Source organism: Corvus moneduloides, chromosome 26 (genome assembly GCF_009650955.1).
Source record: "Corvus moneduloides isolate bCorMon1 chromosome 26, bCorMon1.pri, whole genome shotgun sequence".
NCBI classification, from domain to species: Eukaryota; Metazoa; Chordata; class Aves; order Passeriformes; family Corvidae; genus Corvus; species Corvus moneduloides.
Window position 1 is genome coordinate 2,413,411 of NC_045501.1, and position 21,044 is coordinate 2,434,454.

Consider the following 21,044-nt stretch of genomic DNA (forward strand, 5'->3'; position numbering starts at 1 on the left):
CCATGTCCCCCCCCGCCACGGGACCGGCCCGTGACCCGAGACCCCCCCCGTGGGGCGGGGGCGGGGGGCGGGCGCGGAGAGCCGGTACCGCCACGCTCGGGGGCCCCCGAGCGGCCTCCCCCGGTACTGCGGCGCGGGACCCCCGCCTCACGCGTGTCCGCGTGTCGCGACCACCCCCCCCCCCCGGCCCGCGGGAAGCGGCGCGGGTGGGCACCGTCCCGGGAGTCCCCCGGCGGGAACCGGCCCCGCTCCTTACCCCCGGGGATCCCACCGCCCCCACCGCCGCCGGCGCATGCGCGCCGAGCCCCGTTCGCCGGTACCCGGGGTCCCGTGCCCGGTACCGACCCCCGCCCCGCCGCCCCCCCGTGCGGCTCGTCCCCGCGCGGGTCATCCCCGGGGCGGGGGCCGCTCCGCGCCGATGCCCCCAGCGCCCCCCGCGCCGCCGCCCCGCGGTGCCGGCGGGCGGTAACGGGGCCCGGCCATGCGGTCCACAGCGTTCCGGGGGGGCGGGCGGCGGCGGCCCGAGGGGGCGGGCGGGGAGGAGGAGGAGGAGGAGGGGGAGGAGGGGGAGGAAGGCCCCGCTCCGCCGGCCCGGCGGCCCCGGGCCCCGCCGCCGCTGGGGGCACACACGGGCCGCGGCTGCGGGGTGGCGGAGCGGGAGCGGAGCGGGGCCGCGGCGGGGCCGGCGGCCGGCGGGGGCAGGGCCGCGGCGGGGGATGCGGGCGGGCTGCCCGGGGAGGCGGCGGCGGCGGGGCCGGGGCCGGGAGCGGGGCCCGCGGAGCCGGGGAAGCGGCGGCCCGCGGCCCGCGCAGCGATGGGCGCCGGCGGAGGGTCGCCCGGGCAGGCCGCCTGCCTGCGGCAGATCCTGCTGCTCCAGCTGGACCTGATCGAGCAGCAGCAGCAGCAGCTGCAGGCCAAGGAGCGGCAGATCGAGGAGCTCCGGGCCGAGCGCGACACGGTACGGCGGGGGAAGGGGGGGGGGGGGCACCGGGGGGACCGGGGAGGAGGGCGGGAATGCGGCATGGAAGGGGTTAACCCCGCCAGGGTTAACCCCTCCTTGGGTTTAACACCCCCAGATTTCACCCACTCCCCTGTGGGGTGACCCCCCCCCCTCAGGGTTAACTCCCTTTTAGGTTTAACCTCCCTCAGGTTTAACCCAACCCCCTGTGGGGTGACCCCCACCCTGAGGTTAACCCCCCTAGGTTTAACACCCTCCTATGGGGTGACCGACCCCCCCCCCATGGGGTGATCCCCACTAGATTTTACCACCCCTAGGTTTAACACCCCTCTGGTAGAGTAATGCCCCCTCCCCCCAGGGTTAATGGCTCCCCAACACCACCCAGGGGTCTCTGGGATTGTGGTGGAATTCTGCCCACCAACAGGAAGGTTCCCACCCCCTGTGACACCCAAGGGGTTAATGCCTCCCGCCCCCCCGCCTTAGGGTTAATGCCCCCCTCTTTGGGGGGTTATTTCACCTCTTTTTGGGGGTAATTCAGTCCCTTCTCTGGGTGTTAATGTCCCTCCTTCTTTGGGGGTTAATTCCACCCCTCTTTGGGGGTTAATTCAGTCCCCTCGAGGGTTAATGTCCCCCCCCTATATGGGGTTAATGTCCCCCCCTATTTAGGGTTAATATCCTCCTCTTTGGGAGTCGATTCCACCTCTTTTGGGGGCTAATTCTGCACCCTTCTTTGGGGGTTAATTCCACCCTGCTTTGGAGGTTAATTCTGCACCCCATGGGGGTTAATGCCTCCCCTCTTTGGGGGGTTAATGTCCCCACCATAGGGGTTAACACCCAGCCGCCGTGTCACCCTAGGGCTTAGTGCACCCCCTTGGGGGGGGTTCATATGCCCCTCGTGGCAGTTTAACTGTTCCCCCCTTGGCACCCCAGGGGTTAATACCCCCCTCTTGGCAGTTAATGCCCCACATGGGGAGTTACTGTTCTCCCCTCGTGGGGAGACCCTTTTGGGGGTTAACGTACCCCTCTTTTGGGGTTAACGACCCCCGCTGGCACCCCAGAGGTTAATGCCTCCCCCTCCGGCTTGGGGGTTCCTGTTCTCCCCCCGTGGCACCCCAGGGGTTAACACCCCCCTCCTTGAGAAGTAATACCCTCAAGTGGGGGCATCTGGCCCCCTCTCCAAGGTACCCGGGGGGTACATAACCCCCCAGAGGGGTTAATGCCCCCCTCCCCAAGGGGTTAAACACTCGCCAGGGGCAGTTCTGCCCGCCTCCCCCCCCCAGGAGGTCTGTGCCTCCCCCCCAGGGCTGGGTTTTCCCTCGAGGGTCGTGGGTTCCCCCGGGGGTCGCAGCCCCCCCAGACAAAGCCGCGGGGGCACAAAGGGCGGGGGCGGGGCGGGGGTTAACGGGCCGCCGCCCGTCACCGTGGCGACGGCTCGGGGGGGGCCCTTAAAGGGGCCGCGTCCCCGCGGGCACCGGGCGGGACACGGCCACAAGGGACGTCGCCCCGCTGCTCGGGCCGGCCCGCCGAGGAGGGGTCTGCACCCCCACTTCGGGAATTTGGGGGCCCTCACAGCCACGAGAGGCTGCCAGCCTTGGGGGGGGAACACTATGGGGTCCCCACAGCTAAGCTGGGCCGCCCCTACGGGTGTCCTGTCTGTTACCCCATAGATGCCATGTGTGCACCCCTTCATAGATAGCCTACTTGTATGGCCCTTCCCACATTGCCCTACCTGCATTGTCCTCCCGTGGGTGTCGTGTCACCCCACGGATGCTGTGTGTTGCCCCCCACAGCCACAGGTCACCACTGCCACCCCCACGGCCCTGTGGCCATGTGCCATCAACGGCGGTGGCCGTGCCCGGCTGCAGTGGCGGTGTCAGCAGTGGTGGCCCCGGTTGTGGTAGGAAGGACGGGGACACCCCACGTGATGTCACCGCAGGCAATGCTGCGTCCCCCAACATGGAGGAGCCACTGCGGCAAGGCCGTGATGGGACTTCAGGGGCTTCCCCCGGGCACAGGCTCCCGGGGTGACATTGGTGGGGGGATAGGACTGCCACACCGTGGGGGCACTGGGCTCTGCTCCCCAAGGCTGGGTCTCCCCAAGGCCACATCCTCGGGGGGTGCCGGGACCCCCCCACTGTGCTGTCTAAAGTGACCGCTCTAAACGCTGCAGGCCCTGGCTGAGGGGCCTGGGAGGGCTGGGAGCAGGTGACCATGGGCAGGGGTCACCAGGTGCTCTTTATGCCCACAGCTATTTGCAACCCCCCCTCTCCATCCCGCGTCCTCAGAGAGGATACACAGAGGGTGGGACCCCCAAATCCTCTGCTTTCTGCTGCCCCATCTCTGGAAGTGTTCAAGTCCAGGTTGGATGGGGTTTGGAGCAACCTGGTTTAGTGGAAGATGTCTCTGGCAGGGGCATGGGACTGGATGGGCTTTTGAGGTGCCTTCCAACCCAAACCATTCCTGGATTCTCTGATTTTATGTAATCCCCCCTCAAACTGGGGTTTGCAGCTGGACACAGGCATGGGCAGTGCTGGAGCAGGAGAAGCAGCCGGAGGGTGGCCATTTTGTGCCACTGGACATCCAGTGGCAGCTGCCCTGGGATGCCCACGGGGGTGACCCCACCCCAAGGTGAGCCCTTCCTCCCCTGCCTTGCAGCTCCTGGCGCGGATTGAGCGCATGGAAAGGCGGGTGCAGCTGGTGAAGAAGGACAGCGAGCGGGAGAAGCACCGCATCTTCCAGGGCTTTGAGGTGGACGAGAAGCCAGAGGCAGAGGCATGTGAGAAGCTGCCTCTGGAGTGTCCCCAGGACCTGCTGGAGCCCCCCCCGACCCTGCAGCCCAAGCACTTCCCCTATGGCAGGAACGGGAAGGGGCATAAAAGGTACAGAACGCATGGGGGGCTGCAAGGGGAGAAGGGGGGACACTCCCTATGGCTTCGCCCTCTGTGTGTGGGGCTGGCACTGCCCAGCAGCCTTTGAGCTGTTTGGAGAGGCCACCCAGCACAAGGAACACATCCCTGTATCCAGGAGAGCTTCAAGAAAGCCTGTGTGGGGAGTGCAGGGTCCCAAAATGCTGGGGAAGCCCCTCGGTAAATGGCTTATGTGTGGCTCTGGTGCAGCAGCCCTGGTTTGGGGGTGCCAGGAGCCCCCCAGAGCAGCCCTGGTGCAGGGCAAGGATCCATGTGCCTGGCTCAGCTCCTCTTCTTCCTGCAGGAAGCCAACATTCGGGAGCGCGGAGAGGAAGACGCCTGTTAAAAAACTAGTGTCGGATTTCTCCAAAGTGAAGAGTAAAACTCCAAAGCACTCCCCGGGGAAGGAGGAATCGGGTGGCTCCTTGGCCGAAACTGTTTGTAAACGAGAACTGCGGAGCCAAGAGACTCCGGAAAAACCCCGGTCGCTCCTGGAGACCCCGCTCCGAGCGTCAGCCCCGCCGAAGGGCCCCAGCACCCACCCCAAGGAGAAAGGCTTTGTCAGCGAGGCCGACGACCTGCCCTATCTCTCCACCACCGAAATGTACTTGTGCCGCTGGCACCAGCCACCCCCATCACCGCTGCCGCTGCGGGAACCTTCTCCAAAAAAGGAGGAGACTGTAGCAAGTAAGGATGGAGAGAACGATGGAGAAGCTGCTGGGGCTGAGCCGGCCTGGGAACAGGGCTCGGCACCCTTGTTCTGAATCTGGAAAAGGGCTCCCAGATTCCCAAAGGGAGTGCCTGTGGTGTTGGGAGAGGTGCCACGCTGCTGGCTCCTTGCACTGCAGTGGGTGCTGGCTCTGGGCTCTCCCAAATCCCATCTCGGGTTTGCCCCACTCTGCGCAGGGCTCCTGGCTGGTGTCTGTTGGAGCAAGTGGGGAAGCAACTTCCCCTGGGTGGATGGGAAATGTGTGTCTGGCTCATGCCATGGTGACACAGCACTGGGGTCACCTGCTGTTCCCAAATCCGGTGCTTGTCTTGCCTTGTGCCCAGCGAGGTTGGTGCCAGTGGTGGGAACTGGGCTGTTCCAGGTGGCTCAGCGCTCCGGGTCGGACAGAGCTCAGCACATCCCTGGGAGTGGCTCAGATTTGCTTGTGTGTAAGGGGGTGGAGATGAGCTCTGCTGTCCCATGGCAGCTCCCACTGCTGGCTCAGGGTGGGGGTTTGGGGCATCCCAAGCCGTGCTCCAAGGGGAAAGATGGGCAGGAAGGGAGCGGGGAGGTGGTGGGTTGGAGCAGGGGCTGTGGGGATTCCGGTGTGGGGTAACACCCTCTCTCTTGTCCTGCAGTTCCGTCTTGGAGGGACCATGTCGTGGAGCCCCTGAGAGACCCCAACCCCTCGGACCTCCTGGAGGTACGTGAGCCACCGGAGCTGGTGGTGCCACAGGGGTTTTCCAGGCTGTCCCACACTTGCAGAGCTGGTGGCAACTCGTCCGCTCATCCAGCATAAACCCTGGCTGTGGTTGGGGGGCCGAGGTGGGGGGAACAACCAGCCCCTCCTGGGGCTGTGGGAGCAGGATCTGGCCCTGGGATGATGCACTGATTGATCCCCATCTGGTGTTGTTGCAGAACCTGGACGACAGTGTCTTTTCCAAACGGCACGCAAAGCTGGAGCTGGATGAGAAACGAAGGAAAAGGTGGGAGCAAAGGGAGCGATGGAGGTCTGGGGTCCCAGTCCAGGGTGCCCCTGGGATGGGAACCAAGAATGCTGCTGGAGGAGGGATGCTCCCACATCACTGGCAGCCAGGGCAGCCTCTCAGTCCCTCTGGGAGAGTCTGGCACTGCCCGTGGCTCCTCACTTTCCCAACCATCCCATTTTCCAGGTGGGACATCCAGCGGATCAGGGAACAGAGAATCCTACAGCGGCTGCAGCTCCGAATGTACAAAAGGAAAGGGATTCAGGAGTCGGAACCTGAAGTTACCTCATTTTTCCCTGAGCCAGATGATGGTGAGGCTTGGGAAGAGGGTGTCAGGGGTAGGTGGGGGTGCAGATGGAGGGGTCTCACACACTCCGGTGTCTCTCCACAGTGGAAAGTTTGCTCATCACCCCTTACCTGCCCGTCGTCGCCTTTGGCCGGCCCTTGCCCAAACTGACCCCACAGTGAGTATTGGGGACGTGAGGGGACAGGGCTGGGGAGTGCTGGTGTCACTCGTAGGAAGGCACCCTGCCCGTTTTGGGTCTGGACGGTGCCATTTTGGGTTGGGACCGTGCCGCAGTGACACCAGCTGTGCCTGCAGGAACTTCGAGCTGCCCTGGCTGGACGAGCGCAGCCGCTGCCGGCTGGAGGTGCAGAAGAAGCAGACGCCGCACCGGACCTGTCGGAAATAAGGGAGATGCTGGGAGCTCCGAACACCTCCAGGAGCTCAGTGTGTCCTCGGGGGCTCTGAACACCTCTAGAGCACCAGAAGCTCTGCCATCACCGGGTCACCACTGGCCGCTGCCTGCTCCGTGCTGACGGATGGTTTCGTTCTTCCGTGATCCCAGTTTTGTTCACTTGGGTTTTGGAAAGTTCCCCGGACTCATCCCCCACACTGGCACCGGCTTCCCAGTGCCACTGGCTCCGCTCCCCAGGGCAGCGGGTGGATCCTGGCCCCATCCTCGAGTCCCCTGTGTGCTGCCCCTGCACTCTGCAGCTTGTGTGGCCTTGGGATCTGGGATATGGGGCTCCCACTGTGTCTGGTGGGAGCATGGGGATCACCAGCACCAGATCCCGTGTCCGGAGGTGTCACATCCCCCGGGACTCACCCGCTGCTGCCTTCATGTTGTGTTTAGTTAGAAAGCAGGATAAACAGCGGGTTGTGTTGGAGCTGGCTGGGGCCTGGGAAGCGCCTGGGAGTCTCTTTTGGGGGGTTTTCCCCCTCTTTGGGGGTTTTCCTCTCTGGAGAAGGTTGGTGGGGGCAGAGGGGAGAGTTAAAAAGCAAAATTTTTCTCTTTTTTTTTTTTTTTTTTTTGTGAAATAGAAACCCTGTGCGCACAATTTGGGGGGTTTTAATGGTTTTTTTAAATGTAATTTAAATGTTTTGAGGCGGGCAAGGGGTTTGCTGTGAGGGGGGGGTGTTCTTACCTGTCCGAGCCCCTGGGTGCTGCTGGACCCTCTCGGTGCTGGATGGGTGGGGAGGGGCTCCATGGGTGGGGGCTCCATGTGTCCCCCTTTTTTCTTTTTCCTCTTTTTTTCTGTTTTTTCTCCCTATCTGCCTTTTTCCTCCTATCTCCTCCCTTTTTCCTCACCTTTTCCCCCCTTTTTCACACTTCTTTGGTCCTTTTCCCGCCTTTTTCCTCCCCCTACACTGAGTTTGTACCCCCCCCAGTTTTATCCCCCACTGGCCCCCCTCTCTATAATTAACCCCGAGCATATTGAACGCCAGAAAACTCGTTTACAAAAAAAAAAAAAAAAAAAAAAAACTTAGGAAAAAAAAAAACCTTTAAGAAAAAAAAAACTTAAAAAAAAACCTTCAAAAACCCAAAAATTGTTAAAAAATCGATAAAGTTCTAAAAACACCAAGTTCTAAACACGTTACGTGGGTGGTGTCACGCGCGGACACGCCTGCTCGCTGGTTTTATTTTTATTGTTTTTTATTGCTTTTCGTTGTTGGTTTGGTTTTTTTTTTTTTGTTTTTGTTTTGGTTTTTTTTTACAATAAACAAGGAAAAGGCCGCTGGCTGCTGGTGTTTCCCTCCCCCATTTACCCGCCCTTCGCCGTGACGTCACTTCCGCGGGGCGCTGACGTCACCCCCGCGCGCGGCGCGCGCGCCCCCTGGCGGGCGGCGGCAGCGCGGCCGCGGTACCGGCGGGGGCCGTTCCCGTGGTGCCCCGCGGCCAAGATGGCGGACCGGCGGCGGCAGCGCGCCTCGCAGGACAGCGAGGACAGCGAGGGCTCGGCGGCCTCCGACAGCGCCGGCTCCGTGCCCGGTTCGCCCCGCTCCGCCCGCTCCCGCTCGGGCTCCGGATCCCGATCCCGCTCCGGCTCGCCCCGCCCACCGCACCGCCCGCCGCGCGGCGCCGCCGGGGCCCTCGGCGCTGGGCCGCGGGGCCGCGGGGCCGAGAGCGCCGGTGGGGCGGGGGGGAAGAGCGCGGCCGAGTCGGAGTGTGTGAGTGAGGAGAGGGCGGGAGGGGCTGGGGAGGCCTCGGGGACGCTGGGGGTGGGGACAGGGGGCTCTGGTGTCTGAGTGTGGCCGGGGGGAAGTCGGGGAGCTTGGGGACACTGAGGGCCCTGGGGAGGGAGGGGTCTGGGGCGCGCGTTCTGGTGTCTGGGGGACTCAGGGGGAAGGCTGGGGACCGTGGGGAAAGGAGGGAGGGGGCTGAGGGATGTTCTGGTGTCTGGGGAAGTCGAGGGGATTGGGACACTGAGGACGCAGGGCAGGGAGGGCGCTGAGAGAGGGGTTCTGGTGTCTAAAGAGTGTCTTGGGGAGCAGTGGGAGGACTGGGGGGCTCTGGTGTCGGGAGGCGTGGGGGAAGTTCGGGGACTGATATTTGGACCTGCGGGCTGAGGGGACACTGGGGACGAAGTGGGGGTGGAGAGCTGAGGGAGCACCAGTCTGGGGAATTGGGGGAACTGGGCTGAACCCCCCCATAGTGTGTGTGGGAGAGCAGGGCTGGGGCAGCCTCAGGTGGGGTGGGCACCGCAGCCCCCCAGCACCAGGCAGGGGCTTCTCTCTGGCTCTCTGTGCCTTGTGGCTGGATTTCCCCAGTCTGAGATCCTGTCCCTGCTCCTGGGGTCCCTGCAGCAGGGACAGGTGGGTCGGTGCTGCTGTCTCCCCTCTCCGTGCAGTTCTGCTCTTGCAGTTCACATGCAGGTGCAATTCCCTCCTGGTTTGGGTTCTAATGCTGGTTATTTCCAGCTCTTTCCTGTTTTGGATTCCAGGGCTGGTTATTTCCAGCTCCCCCTGACTCCCAGTGTGTTTTTCTGTGGTGGTTTTGGGTTTATCTTGTCACCTTGGTCAGGTTGTTTGTGCTCTGGGGTTGTTCTTGCTCTACAGTTGGGCTGATCTTTTCTTTTATCGTGGAATCATGGAATGGTTTGGGTTGGAAGGGACCTTAAAGCTCGTCCACTTCCACCTCCTACCATGGGCAGGGACAGCTTCTACTATCCCAAGTTATTCCAGATCCCATCCAGCCTGGCCTTGGTCACTTCCAGGGATGGGGCAGCCAGAGCTTCTCTGGGTGACAGTTTTACTGAGCACTTTTCCTGCTCTAAGCTGTTCCCTTCATCCAGTCCCTTCCCTGAGCTGGGTCCTGCTCGGCCTCTCTTTGTTATTCCCTGCTCTTGCCCTTTCCCTGGCTCTCGGGAGGAATCCCGGCTCCCCTGTTGCTGTCACTCTGTTCCCTGGAGACCCCCAGCACTGGCAGGCTGTGCCTTGCTCTCAATATTCCCCCACTGTAGCTGCTCTAGAAGGTTCTTGGAAAACGGCTCTGGGAGCCTGGAATCTGTTTTTTCTTGGTCACTGGAGCTGAACTTTCAAGGGTGGCTGCAATAGGGTCAGGGCCAGACCTTGCTGTCATCATGTCTGGGATCATGAGATGCTGGATATTAGGAAAAATGGACATTAGGACAAAAGAGTAGCTATTAAGAAAAGATATTAGGATAGTAGAGACTAACAAAGTAATTTTTTAGGGAAAATTTCTTCATGGAAGGAGTGGTCAGGCACTGGCACGAGGTGCCCAAGGAATGGTGGAATCCCCATCCCTGGAAGTGTACAAAAAGTGTGGATGTGGCTTTTGGGGACATGGTTTACTGGCGACATGGGGCTGGTGCTGGTAGAAGGTTGGGCTTGATCTTAAAGATCTTTTCCAACCTAAACAATTCCATCGTTCTGTGATTTTGTGAATCCATGATTCCGTGTTGCTGGGTGCTTGGCTGCTGCCCTCCCCTCCTCTAACTCCCCTCTCTCTTCTCTCTCTGCAGGAAAGTGAGGATGGCATCGAAGGAGATGGTGAGTGATGGCTCTTGGGCAGGGTTGTTTGTGTGCAAAAAAAGTAAAAACCAGACAAAACAGCTTTTCCAACAGTCCCCTGGTTGTTGCCATCCCAAATATTCACTTGTAACAGCAGGTAGATGTGGGGTGCAGGGACAGCATGCCCCAAACTCGCCCCTGCTCCCTCTTGAGCTGGCTGTGGCATTGATCTGGGGTGGTGCTGGCATCCAAATTCCCTTTGGAAGGGGTTTGGTCACATGGGAGAGGAGCCACCTCCAGCCCTGCCCTGACCCCACCTCCTTTCCCTCCCCACAGCTGTGCTCTCTGACTACGAAAGCGCCGAGGACTCGGAGGTAAGGGCATGCTCTGTCCTGATTCTCATGGAGTTTCAGAACAAACCCAATTTGCATCCTTGGATTCCTTCCACTGACCCTTCTGTCTCCTGAGGAAACAGCCTCCCCTAGTCCCAGCCCCTGGCACTGGGACCAGTGTCACTGTGCTACTGGGGAGGGTGTAGGGCCAGTATGTGCAAGGGAAAACTCTCCTGGCTCCTCGCACTGGGAACAGGATTTGCCATGGCCAAGAAGGGCGTGGGAGGAGTGTGGGGTGCTTGTTGGGTTTTAATTAGTTGGAATTAAAAAGCAAAGTGGTGGTTGGGAGCATCCCAGGAGCTTCCCTCTGTTCTGAGGGAGCAGCCAGAGGGGGGATGCACCTTGGGAGTTGGGGAGTGCTGAGGGAATCCCATCCCACCCGTGCCTGGGGGCTGCAGGTTCCCCTGGATTTTTAGTTCAGCTCTCTAAAGTTCGAGATTTCCAGGGAGTTTAGAGAAGTTCTGGTCTCTAAGGATTATAGTGAAGGCTTTCTAAGGAAAATCCGTCTCTGTTTTGGGAACCTTGAGGGAAACAGTGGCTAAAGAACATGCAAACCACCAGGCAGAGGAAATCCAAGCTGTTTATTTGGGAATTAATTTCAGTTTGGGAATTAATCTATGCTATTAACTAGGAAGGAGCGTGGCAGGCTGCAGAGGTGACAGGGCAGCTCCTGGAGCTCTTCCAGCCTGGAATCCCGCGTGGAGGCTCCTGGTGGCAGCTGGGTTGTTGCATCACTGCCGTGCCAGGATGACTCTGTTCCTGTGCCTAAAAATAATGCCCGGCCTGGGCTTCCCCGGCATAAACACCGGGAGCAGCCGATGTGCAAAGGCTGTGTTGAAAGAGGAAAATGGAGCAGGGTTTGGTTAATCACCCCGAGCTATTTTTAGTTCGGCTCCAGCCTCTGGAGGCTCCTGGGGGTGAAACCAGGTCATGCTCCTGAGCAGAGTGAGTCAGCTGAGGAACTCCAGGGAATTTGGAAACGTGGCCCTGGCTGGATCCAGACCCTCAGTGTGGAAGGAAGGGCCTGTGATCACCAGTCTTCCCAGTCTGTAGGAGCAGACTGGAGTGGTGGGATGCTGCATCTTTGTGGGGCAGCTGATCCCAGCTCCATTCCAGAAAGCCTGTTGGACCCTCCCTCTCTCAGGAGAGGTTGGGTTTAACCTTTGCTTTTCCTGTGAAAATATAGGGATAGGAAGAATTTTAGGAGCTTATCCTCTGCTTTGGAAGAGTCATGTCTGACATCTGGAACAGGGATCTAACTCCAGAACTGAGGGAATTCCTGGGGGATCTGTTGCTGGATCTAACTCCAGATTTGAGGAGATTCCTGGCAGATCTGTTGCTAATGCAGCACATTTGAGTCACTGGCTGTCTCCCAGGCAGAGGAAGAGGATTACAGCGAGGAAGAAAGCTCCAAGGTGGAGCTGAAGCAGGACAGCAACGATTCCTGCGAGTCGGCGGCCAGAGGGGAGAAGGGGAGTGAGAAGGCAGATCCCAAGGGAGCGGTGACGGGCGAGCGGCAGAGCGGGGACGGGCAGGTGGGTGTCCCACGGCTCTGGGCTGGGGGCTGGCAGCAGGACTGCTGCAGTGGTGAGAGCTCCCTGGTTCTGACAGGAGAGCACGGAGCCTGTGGAGAAGAAAGTTGGGAAGAAGGTTCCCAAGCACCTGGATGACGATGAGGATCGGAAGAACCCAGCATACATCCCACGCAAGGGGCTCTTCTTTGAGCATGACCTCCGAGGGCAGACGCAGGAGGAGGAGGTCAGGTATGTGAGTGTCCCCCTGGGGCTCTGGGAGGGATGGGCCAGCTTCCAGGCCAACTTCCAGGCCAGCTTCCAGGCCAGCTTCTTGTTACCTGCTCTGTGTCCTGCCAGGACACTTCAGCTCTTTGATTTGAAAGGCAGGTGCAAAAAAACTCAAAAAAAGCCTTGTGCCAGGCAACAGTGACCCTTTGAGCTGCTTTTCCCAAATAGCAGTGGGTCACCAGCAGCTGCTGGGCAGGAGGAGCAGGAAGGAGAGATGCTGCCTCCTCTGCCTTCCCTGCCCCAGGAATGCTTGGGCTCTGTGTGTGGGACTGCTCGGAACTGCCACATACTGGCCTTACAGCTCCCTGCACCTCTGTGTGTCCCTGTTCCAGGCCAAAAGGTCGTCAGCGGAAGCTGTGGAAGGACGAGGGGCGCTGGGAACATGACAAATTCCGTGAGGACGAGCAGGCCCCCAAGACCAGGCAGGAGCTGATCGCACTGTACGGATATGACATCCGGTCAGCCCACAACCCCGACGACATCAAACCCCGGAGGATGCGCAAACCACGGTGAGCCCCAGAGCCACCCCAGGGCCTGGATTGTCCCAGGGAGAGGGGCTAGGTCTGGAGCGCCGAAGAGGGAAAGCCTTGTCATGTGGGACCTTGTTCCTGGGGTTTCTAGATGTGCATCCTGTTCCCTGGCACGGCGATTCTTCCCACCCAGGGGCTTCTTTCTAGTGAATTGTTCTATTTTTCTCTCCCAGGTTTGGCAGTCCCCCTCAGCGAGACCCGAACTGGTCCAACGAGAGGCCCCCCAAGCCCCCAAGGCACCAGGGTGCCAAGAGCCCCTCAGCCCCCCCACGGTCATTCAACAGCCGCAGCTCTGCCAGCACTGGCAGGATGCCCCCTGCCAGGAACTACCCCAGGATGGGGGGCTACAAGGAGACCCGGCCAGGCTACCGGGCTTCGGAAGCGACTGTCCCGCACCGGAATGGGGAACAAGCCAAGCAGGAAAGCAGCTACCGCGGGAAGCGCACAGAGCAGAGCCCCTTGAGGGACACGTCCCCCGAGTTGGAGGTGGCACATGTCCACGGCAGCCCTGGGAAGGAGGAGGGGGCTCTGGAAAACCAAGCCATGGCTGCCGACGCTGCGCAGCCGCCGCCAGACAGACCAGTCGAGAAGAAATCTTATTCCCGGGCAAGAAGGACCAGAGTCAAGGCTGGGGACGCGGGGAAGCTGGCAGAGGAAGCGCCCGCTTCCGAGGGGGTGGCTCCCGTGATTCCAAAACCCACGCCAGCCGAGAGCTCCCCCCCACCAGCCAAGAGCAACTGGGAGTCGCCGGTGGAATCCAGCGTGGATGGACTTGAGCAGGAGATGACCCAGATGAACCTGACGGAGCAGAACTGGAGCCCAGGGCAGTCCCAGTTCATCCCGCCCCGGGAGCTGAGGGGTAAGTGGGAGCAGCCTCCTGGTTTTCCAGCAGCCCAGTTCTATCCTGATCCGTGCAGCTGGTCGGAGCTGAGCTGCCTCTGCCCAACAGATTCCCAGGGTGGGTGCAGAGTAATGGTTCCTGCTGAGAAAGTGCAGTATGGACACAACAGCACAGAAAAAGGGGAAATTAGACATTTCAGTGTAGGTGAGTGGAATTAGGACTGGGAAGGATGGAAGCGGAGATCCTTTCCCTGCGATGTGAATCACAGCAAGACTGAGCCCTGCTGCAGGAGAGCATGAGATAAGGATCAGTAACTGGCCTCTGTGGTGTCCTGCTCGGAGCAGGAAGCAACTTTTCCCTGTTGATCAGCTCATTTCCTGGCACTGGGATTTGGTTGCCAGTAGCCAAGGCCTGGCTGGGATTGGCAAATCTCTTTGTGCTTGGGAGGAGGGAGGGACATGGGACAGAGTTACCCGGTGCCAGATGAGGACAGTTCCAGTTGTGCATCCACAGAGAGGTCATCCAGGTATAATTATCCCTTTGCAGAATTAGAGTCTGTTCTGGGAAGCGTTAGAATGCTTCCCGAGGGGAGTAAAACTGGAGCAAGGAGAAGGAAGCGACTTGCTGCTTTCGTAAGCGTCTGTGAGGTTGAGGTCGTGGAACCAGAAGTCATTTGATACTGGTGGGACTGGGAGGTCTGTGCGAACAGACCCCTGGACAGGCTGGAAACGTGACAGTGGGATGAGAGTTCAAAAGTGCTGAGTCTGTTTTGGGGTTATTTTAATGCGCAAAAATGAAGCATCTTCCCAAATTTCCCACAGGCCAGCTCTTGGCTGCAGGTACAAGATCATGTTCTGCTGTGAGAAGGATGATGACTCTGCTGTCCCTTTTTTGTCCCTAGCAGAGGAGGGAGGAGTTAATTCTGGGAAGCATTTGGCTCCCATCAGTCCATTCTGTATTTCTCTGCCTGTATTTGCACTGTCAGTGACCCAAGAGCACTTCCAGTGTTTGTTTTATCCATTTTCACTCCCTTGGAATCACCTGTGATCACCTTGGCTCTGTGGTTTTAAGCCATGGTTTAAAATTGACTTTGCTGTGAATTCACGTGGATTCACTTTGCTGTTTGAATCCAAAAGAGCCTGTGATAAAAAGCATTCACACCCTTCAGAGGGTTTAAACTGCAGCTTCAGATCCCACATGGATCCTTGATCCACTTGGAGGAGATCCGTGTCTCAGCAGACACAGAGCTCAGAGCAGGACCTGAGTTTCAAGCTGGGGATTTAGTTTTGAAGCAGGATTTAGGCGTTGCTGAGCACCGTGGATGAGTGTGCAGTGACAAAACAGCCTCTAATTTGTCCCAAAATATTTTAAACCATCACCGGGGCGATGAAGTCCGAAGGTTCTGTGTCATGGGAGCCAGAGCTGAGCTGCAGCCACGCCCCCAGGCGAGGCGGCTCTGGCTTGGGAACCAGCACAAACCACAATAATAACCAGTCTGTTCCTTCCTCAGGTATTCCCAACCATATGCACGTGGGAACTGGGCCACCGCCGCAGTTTAACCGGATGGAGGAGATGGTAACGCGTGATCCCGGAGCGTGACTCCGGCTGCGCGGCGCGCGGGAGACGGGCTCTAATTGTGTTGGGGTTGTGGTAATTACAGGCTGTTGACGCCTCAGCCTTTCCCTTGTGGGGGTGTTTGGGGGTGACCCAGGGGAGGTTTGGGGGTCAGGTACGTGCCTCACAGCCCCTCTGAGCCCTGGACTCTCGCAGGCAGTGCAGGGGGGCCGTGTGAAGCGCTACTCATCGCAGCGGCAGAGACCCCCCGTGCCAGAGCCAGCGCCCCCCATGCACATCAGCATCATGGAAGGGCACTACTATGACCCACGTGAGTGTTTCCCTCCTGCTCCTGTGGCTCCATGTGTGCTCAGAGCTGAGCAGCTGGAGCAGGGATCCCCCCACTCCTGTTGGAGTCAGGACTTTGTCTTCTCTTCCCTTTGTTGTAGTGGCACTGTGTCCCCTCATACAGTGTCTAAAAGGCAGCTGGGAGCGTCCCTGGTTGTGTTTAAACCCGTGGAATTATCCTCAGTGCTATCCCCTCTCTATGCCAGGGCTCTTAGGACACCCCAATTCTTCCCGAGAACAGGGATTTAAAATGAACTTTAAATCAGGTCTTTGACGTTTGAGCATGGGGAGAACAGGACTGGAGATAGATTAGCAATTCCCTTCAGCATTTAAAGTGTTAGAGAAGAAATTCCCTGAGTATTTTCCTGCTTTCTAAAGGGAGTAGGAGGCTTTTCTTTAGGGAGCATGTGGCATCTGTGAGCCCAGGAGCCTCTGTGTGCCGTGGGAGCAGGCTGGGCTGTGTGTGCCCGGCTGCAGGAGAATGAAATTCCATGGAGCTTTTCCTTACAGCCTGTCATGTGTTGTTGCAGTACAATTCCAGGGACCAATCTACACCCACGGTGAGAACCCAGCCCCGCTGCCGCCCCAAGGGATGATTGTGCAGCCGGAGATGCACCTTCCTCATCCAGGTGAGGAGTCAGTGGGACACCCCTGGACCTGGGGAACAGAGAACTCTGGTCTCCCACAGCCTCTGTCGTGGGGGGAATCCATTTTCCTTTGTTTCTGCAACATGGAAGAGACCTGCTCCCTCCTGCAGTGAGGCTGTTTTAAGGAAAGAAAAAATAAGTGTTCCTAGAGCTTCCAGCCAGTGCAGGACGGGGGGAACTGAAGCTTTTGGCAGCTCCTAGCTGGGTTTTTGCAGGTGCCTGTGGGGCCTCACCAGGCTGGGCCGCTCCCTTCCGTGGGCACTGGGCTGGTTCCTCACTCCCTGGCCCTGTAGCTCAGGAAAAAGCAGAACTGGGAGCTGTCGAACACGTTCTCTGCTTGCCCACACAAATTGTTCCCTGCAGTGGAGTTGTGCTGGGGCCATATCTGCTTCCGGTGAATGCGGAACTGGGGAGGGGGCCATGCTCTGCTGCTCTGTGTCCCTCCCCAGCGTGGGGCTGCAGGGCAACCTTGGAGCAGAGCGTGCTCCTTCTTGGTGCTACCCCAGGACACTCTGGCTTCTTGGGTGACATCCATCTGCTTCCCATCACCTCCAGGTTTACACCCCCACCAGACGCCCCCTGCCATGGCAAACCCTGGCCTCTACCCCCCACCAGTGTCCATGCCCCCGGGCCAGCCTCCACCGCAGCAGCTGCTCACTCCGACTTACTTCTCCGCCCCTGGAGTGATGAATTTTGGGAATCCTGGCTACCCCTACCCCCCTGGAGCTCTGCCCCCTCCGCCCCCTCCTCATCTCTATTCCAACACGCAGGTAAGCCGGGTGCGCCGCGGTTCCTTCCCGGGCAGGAGCAGGTGGGATGCTGTGGAGTGTGGGATGTGTTCTGCGAGGTGTTCCTGGGAGAGGATGTGGAGCAGCTGGGTTGCTCCATGGGGAAAGGCTGCTGTCATCCCAGAAAGGATTCTTCCTGTGGCTGCTGTGCAGCTCCCTGGGTGCAGCGGGCAGTGGGTGAAATCCTGTTCTGGGGGGTCTGGAATTGAGGTGTTCCCTTATGGAACAGGGATACAGCCCCTCCAGGGCCCTGCTGAGCCAAGGATACCTTGGGAATGGCTTTAGAAGTGAGTTCTGTTGAGATGGAAGCTGGGAACTGGCTGGTAGGAGCAGCATGGGGCTGGATTTTCCTGCTCCATGGCCCAACTCCGTGTCTACGGCTGCTGCTGGGCAGCAAGGAGGCAGATTGGATTGGGCCCCTGAGAAGGCAGATCAGATTACACCCCTGTGAGGAGGCAGATCAGATCACATCCGTGTGGGGAGGCAGATCAGACCAGATCCCTGAGGAGGCAGATTGGATTGGATCTCTGTGAGGATCAGACCAGATCTGATCCCTGTGAGGAAGCAGATAGATCGAATCCCTGAGGAGGCAGATCAGACCAGATCCTTGAAAAGGCAGATGAGACCAGAGCAGACCAGATCCTGGTGCCAGCGATGGTGCTGTGGCTGGAGCAGGGCTGACACTCCGTGGAAGGCTGGAGAGCTGCACATTCCCTGAGCTCCCAACCATCCCTGCCCTTCCCACTGCTCGGGCTGATCCAGGCAGGATCTCACCCCGCTTTGCAGTTCCCTGCCAGGCTGCAGGGCTGGGTGTGTAGGGGGGCCGTGTCCAGGTGGAAAAGCTGCTGTTGGGAAGTTCAGGCATTCCATGGACTGCAGGGTGAGGGAATCCCATCTGCATAGGCTGTGTCCTGTCTCTGCCAGAGTGGGGGGACCTTGGCAAGGGGTGGGGACACACAAGGGGCCTTGGGAGCTGATGTCTGGGGGGCGCGGCCGCTCTTGGCTCTGGCTGGGGTCAGCTGTCCAGCCCTGGTGGGTGCCGGGGGGGGCTCGCAGGGCCCCCCAGCCCGGAGCTCTGATCCTGCTGCTCCTGCAGGCGCAGTCCCAGGTGTATGGGGGGGTCACCTACTACAACACTGTCCAGCAGCAGGTGCAGCCCAAGCCCTCCCCGCCCCGCCGGACGTCCCAGCCTGTGACCATCAAGCCGCCCCCTCCAGAGGTACCATCCCCTCACAGTCGGTCCCTGTGTGTGTGTGGTGTCACTGGTGTGTGCTTGGCTGCAGTTCCCCCTCCCATCCCAAAAAAATAACGTTGTTCTTTTGTAAGGGGAAATCTTAAAACTTGTCTCGTCTCTGACCTGTCCCAAACCTCAGCTTCTCGTTGCAGGTGGTAAGCAGGGCTCCAGTTAATTTGAGTTACTTAAAACTTTAAAACTAAAACCACGTAAAAAGTAAGTCTGAAGTTGACTCTTTTTTTATTTTATTTGCTCAGGGTAGAAAACAGGACAATTTAGAGAGGGAAAAATCCAGCCCTGTCTGGAGGAGCTAGGAGGCAGGGAGTTCTCTGGAAGGATAAACGTTGAGAACTCAGCAGATAATTCAAGCAGTAGAGTTAAAGGTTTTTCAGGATGCGAGTGCTTCCCTGTGCTGGGAATGGTCCCTTGCTCCAGTGCTGTGAGCTGTGCGTGTGTGAGCGTGCTGGAATGCCACGTGTGTTTTTGGTTTCCTTTCCATACCTTCTCCACGTATGGAAGCCAAGCAAGCCTGGACCTGGGCAGGCATGTGCTGGTGGGTTCCCGTACATGGCGAGGGATGGGAAGCGAATTGTCTGATGGAGGGGCCCTGGAAAGGCCTCGTGATGGAAAAATCTGGAACCATGAGGAGGGGTTGGCGCAGGGGGCTGGTTGTGCCCAGAGAGGTGGCGGGTGGGTTGGCACCCGGGTGTGGGGGGGAGGTTGCTGGCAAGACCCAGCCATAGCACTGTTCCCCCCCATGCGAGGGTTTGGGGGGCTCTAAACCTCTGCTGCTCTTCCCTCTTCTCCTCCCAGGACAGCAAAGGTGAAAAATCAAAGGAGAGGAGCAACACGTAGGAACACGGCCACAGGAATCCCAGCGCCAGACTCGGCACCTCAGCAAGGAGGAAGTTGCTCCTTGGAATGGCTCCTTCCCTGTGCGGAGGTGAGGCAGTGGGATGAGACACCTGCACCGTGCTCAGGGCCAGGCACTTTCCCCGTGGCCCGAGCGGTGCCTTCCTGAAATCCATCTCGCTGCTGCCCACCCCCCTCGTCCCCCACGCTGGGGCCGCCGAAGAACCAACCCCTGAGTCGGTCCTTGGCCACACGTTCTCCCAAGTTCTCCCCAGTTCTCCCCGTTACTAAATGTTCCCTGCTCCCTCCTGGGATGTCAAACTCCGCTGGCTTGATCGTGGTCTCTGTTTTTATTTAAGGAATGAAGCAGCTCCTTCAGTAAAGCTGATTTGTTTCTTTTGGGTATTTCGTATTTATTTGTTTGGGTAAGCAGCAGTGACATCCCCCCAGCCCAGTTCATTCTTCATTTCAATTCTCTTTTCAATTAGCAAGTTGATTTCTGCCACTTTTGACACAGGAGAAGGGCAATGGAGCCATGGGAAGCTGTTGGGAATATGCTGCCTGGGCAGAAACCACCTAATTTAGGAGCTCCCCGATTCTTTTCCCAACAAGCTGTTGGTAACTGGTGTGTTTGAGCTCTCAGGTGGGAATCCACAGGGTGACCCCCGTCCCTGCTGTCCCCAGCAGCACAAGGGGACGTTTCCACCCTTCCTCTGCCAAATCCACAGAGAGAGGGGGAGGTTTGTGGGCACCCAGCACCCCGACACTGCCCGAGCAGCCCAGCCAGCACCCAAACCAGCTCAGCAGGGCCAGGTTTGCTCCCAGCACTTGGGTGTTGCTGCTGGGGCTGTGGAGGGTTTTGGAACCCGCCCCAACGCACCCGGCTGGGCTCCGGCCCTACAAGGAAGCGCCTCAGCCCTGTGCCAGCTCCTGCCTCACTTCCCCACACAGCCTTGTGTCCCCATTGGGATTCCTGATCCCATGGGGTGACTGTCACCGCAGCTGTGCCACGCTGATCCTGGCTGGCTCACCTGTGCCGCAGTGCCGCCGCTCTGCCTCCCGCATCCCACCGGCCCCGCGGCTCCGGCCCCGCTGCGGCTCTGGCTTGGCCACGTCCTCGCAGCCGTTTGCAAATTGCATTAGGAAACTTGGCAGGGCCGGCTGCTGATTCCTGCCCATTCCTGCCGATTCCTGCTGCTCTCCTGAGCACGTGCCGGGACGCCGTGGGGACGCGCCAGCTGCCGGCGCAGGCACCGGGTGAGGGGGACGTCACCGAGCGAGCGGCGGCTCGGCCACCCCGTCCCCATCTGTGGCCAGGATGGGGGCCCGGCACCCACCTGCTTGTTCTCTGTGTGGATCCTTTATCCATGCATGGCTCTTCAGCAGAAATTCCTTCTTTCTTTGGTGTTTGTGACTCCATGACCTTCTGTGTCTTGTTTCAGCCACCAAAGCCACATTCCCAAAGCAGAATCCCCTCGTGTTTTAGATGTCACCGTGTCTCTGCCTTAAGGCTGACGTGTGTCATTGATGCATTGGTGACACGACCAAAATCCTGGACCTTGCACCCCCATGTTGGGGTTCTGGTGTTACTTGGATTCCTATCCTGTGGGATGTACATCCCTAACAGCGTTGTAGGAAGCAGACAGCTCTTGTGTGTCCTTCCTGGGGCTGAGAGCCACAGGGACAGTGTCCACCTGAGCTTCCCTGGCAGGACCAGCGTCACCTCTGCTGTGTCCCAGGAGCTGTTCTCCTCTTCCCAGGAGCCACCCTCCTCTTCCTAGGTGCAGCTCTGCCCTTCTCAGGAGCTCACCGTGGGACTGGAATTACAGCTCCGCTGTGCCTGGTGCCAGCCGTCCTCGCCCCCACATCCCTGGAAGCAGCTGCCACCCATCCCCAGCCCAGCTCTGCCCTGGTAGCGGGGCTGGAGGGAGCCCCCTCCTCTCTCTGGGGGGGGGCTGATGTGAGCCCCCTCCTCCTCGCCAGCCTCACTGGCTCACAGGGAAGGACCAACTGTTGTGTTGGTGGTGCGGGAGCTGCCGCCTGCGTGTTTGTGCCGCGCTGCCTCCGCCTTGGCAGCCGCAGCCTCCTGCCAGGCCCCCGCCCACCTGCCCACGCCAAATAGGGGTGGGGGGCATGTACCCCACTCCTGTTACACCCTGATCCTGTGGATGGAGCATCACGGTGAGCTCTGCCCTCCTGCGGCCAGGCTGGGTGGGGGAAGGATGCTGGTGGGACTTGCCCA

The 21,044-nt window shown here is 59.4% G+C and overlaps 2 protein-coding genes across 4 annotated transcripts; both read left to right on the plus strand.

The window, feature by feature from the left end:
- The first annotated feature begins 780 nt into the window (after positions 1 to 780).
- Positions 781 to 7,349, plus strand: MSL1 (MSL complex subunit 1). Its single transcript, XM_032134255.1, has 8 exons — positions 781 to 958; positions 3,614 to 3,837; positions 4,169 to 4,551; positions 5,212 to 5,276; positions 5,492 to 5,559; positions 5,746 to 5,870; positions 5,951 to 6,023; positions 6,161 to 7,349. The coding sequence occupies exons 1-8, from the start codon at positions 815 to 817 to the stop codon at positions 6,249 to 6,251; spliced, it is 1,173 nt and encodes a 390-aa protein (XP_031990146.1). The 5' UTR covers positions 781 to 814; the 3' UTR covers positions 6,252 to 7,349.
- A 373-nt stretch (positions 7,350 to 7,722) lies between these two features.
- CASC3 (CASC3 exon junction complex subunit) lies at positions 7,723 to 19,207 on the plus strand. 3 transcript variants are annotated; one of them, XM_032134199.1, is made up of 14 exons: positions 7,723 to 8,011; positions 9,826 to 9,853; positions 10,151 to 10,188; positions 11,583 to 11,741; positions 11,818 to 11,969; positions 12,341 to 12,517; positions 12,712 to 13,397; positions 14,890 to 14,954; positions 15,150 to 15,264; positions 15,812 to 15,910; positions 16,484 to 16,698; positions 17,813 to 17,935; positions 18,090 to 18,166; positions 18,764 to 19,207. In XM_032134199.1, exons 1-13 carry the CDS (start codon positions 7,745 to 7,747, stop codon positions 18,123 to 18,125), a joined length of 2,160 nt encoding a protein of 719 aa, XP_031990090.1. In that variant the 5' UTR covers positions 7,723 to 7,744; the 3' UTR covers positions 18,126 to 18,166; positions 18,764 to 19,207. The 3 variants fall into 3 exon arrangements, with proteins under 3 accessions (XP_031990090.1, XP_031990088.1, XP_031990089.1); XM_032134197.1 differs by having other exon boundaries at positions 18,103 to 18,166; XM_032134198.1 differs by lacking the exon at positions 18,090 to 18,166.
- The last annotated feature ends 1,837 nt before the right edge of the window (positions 19,208 to 21,044 follow it).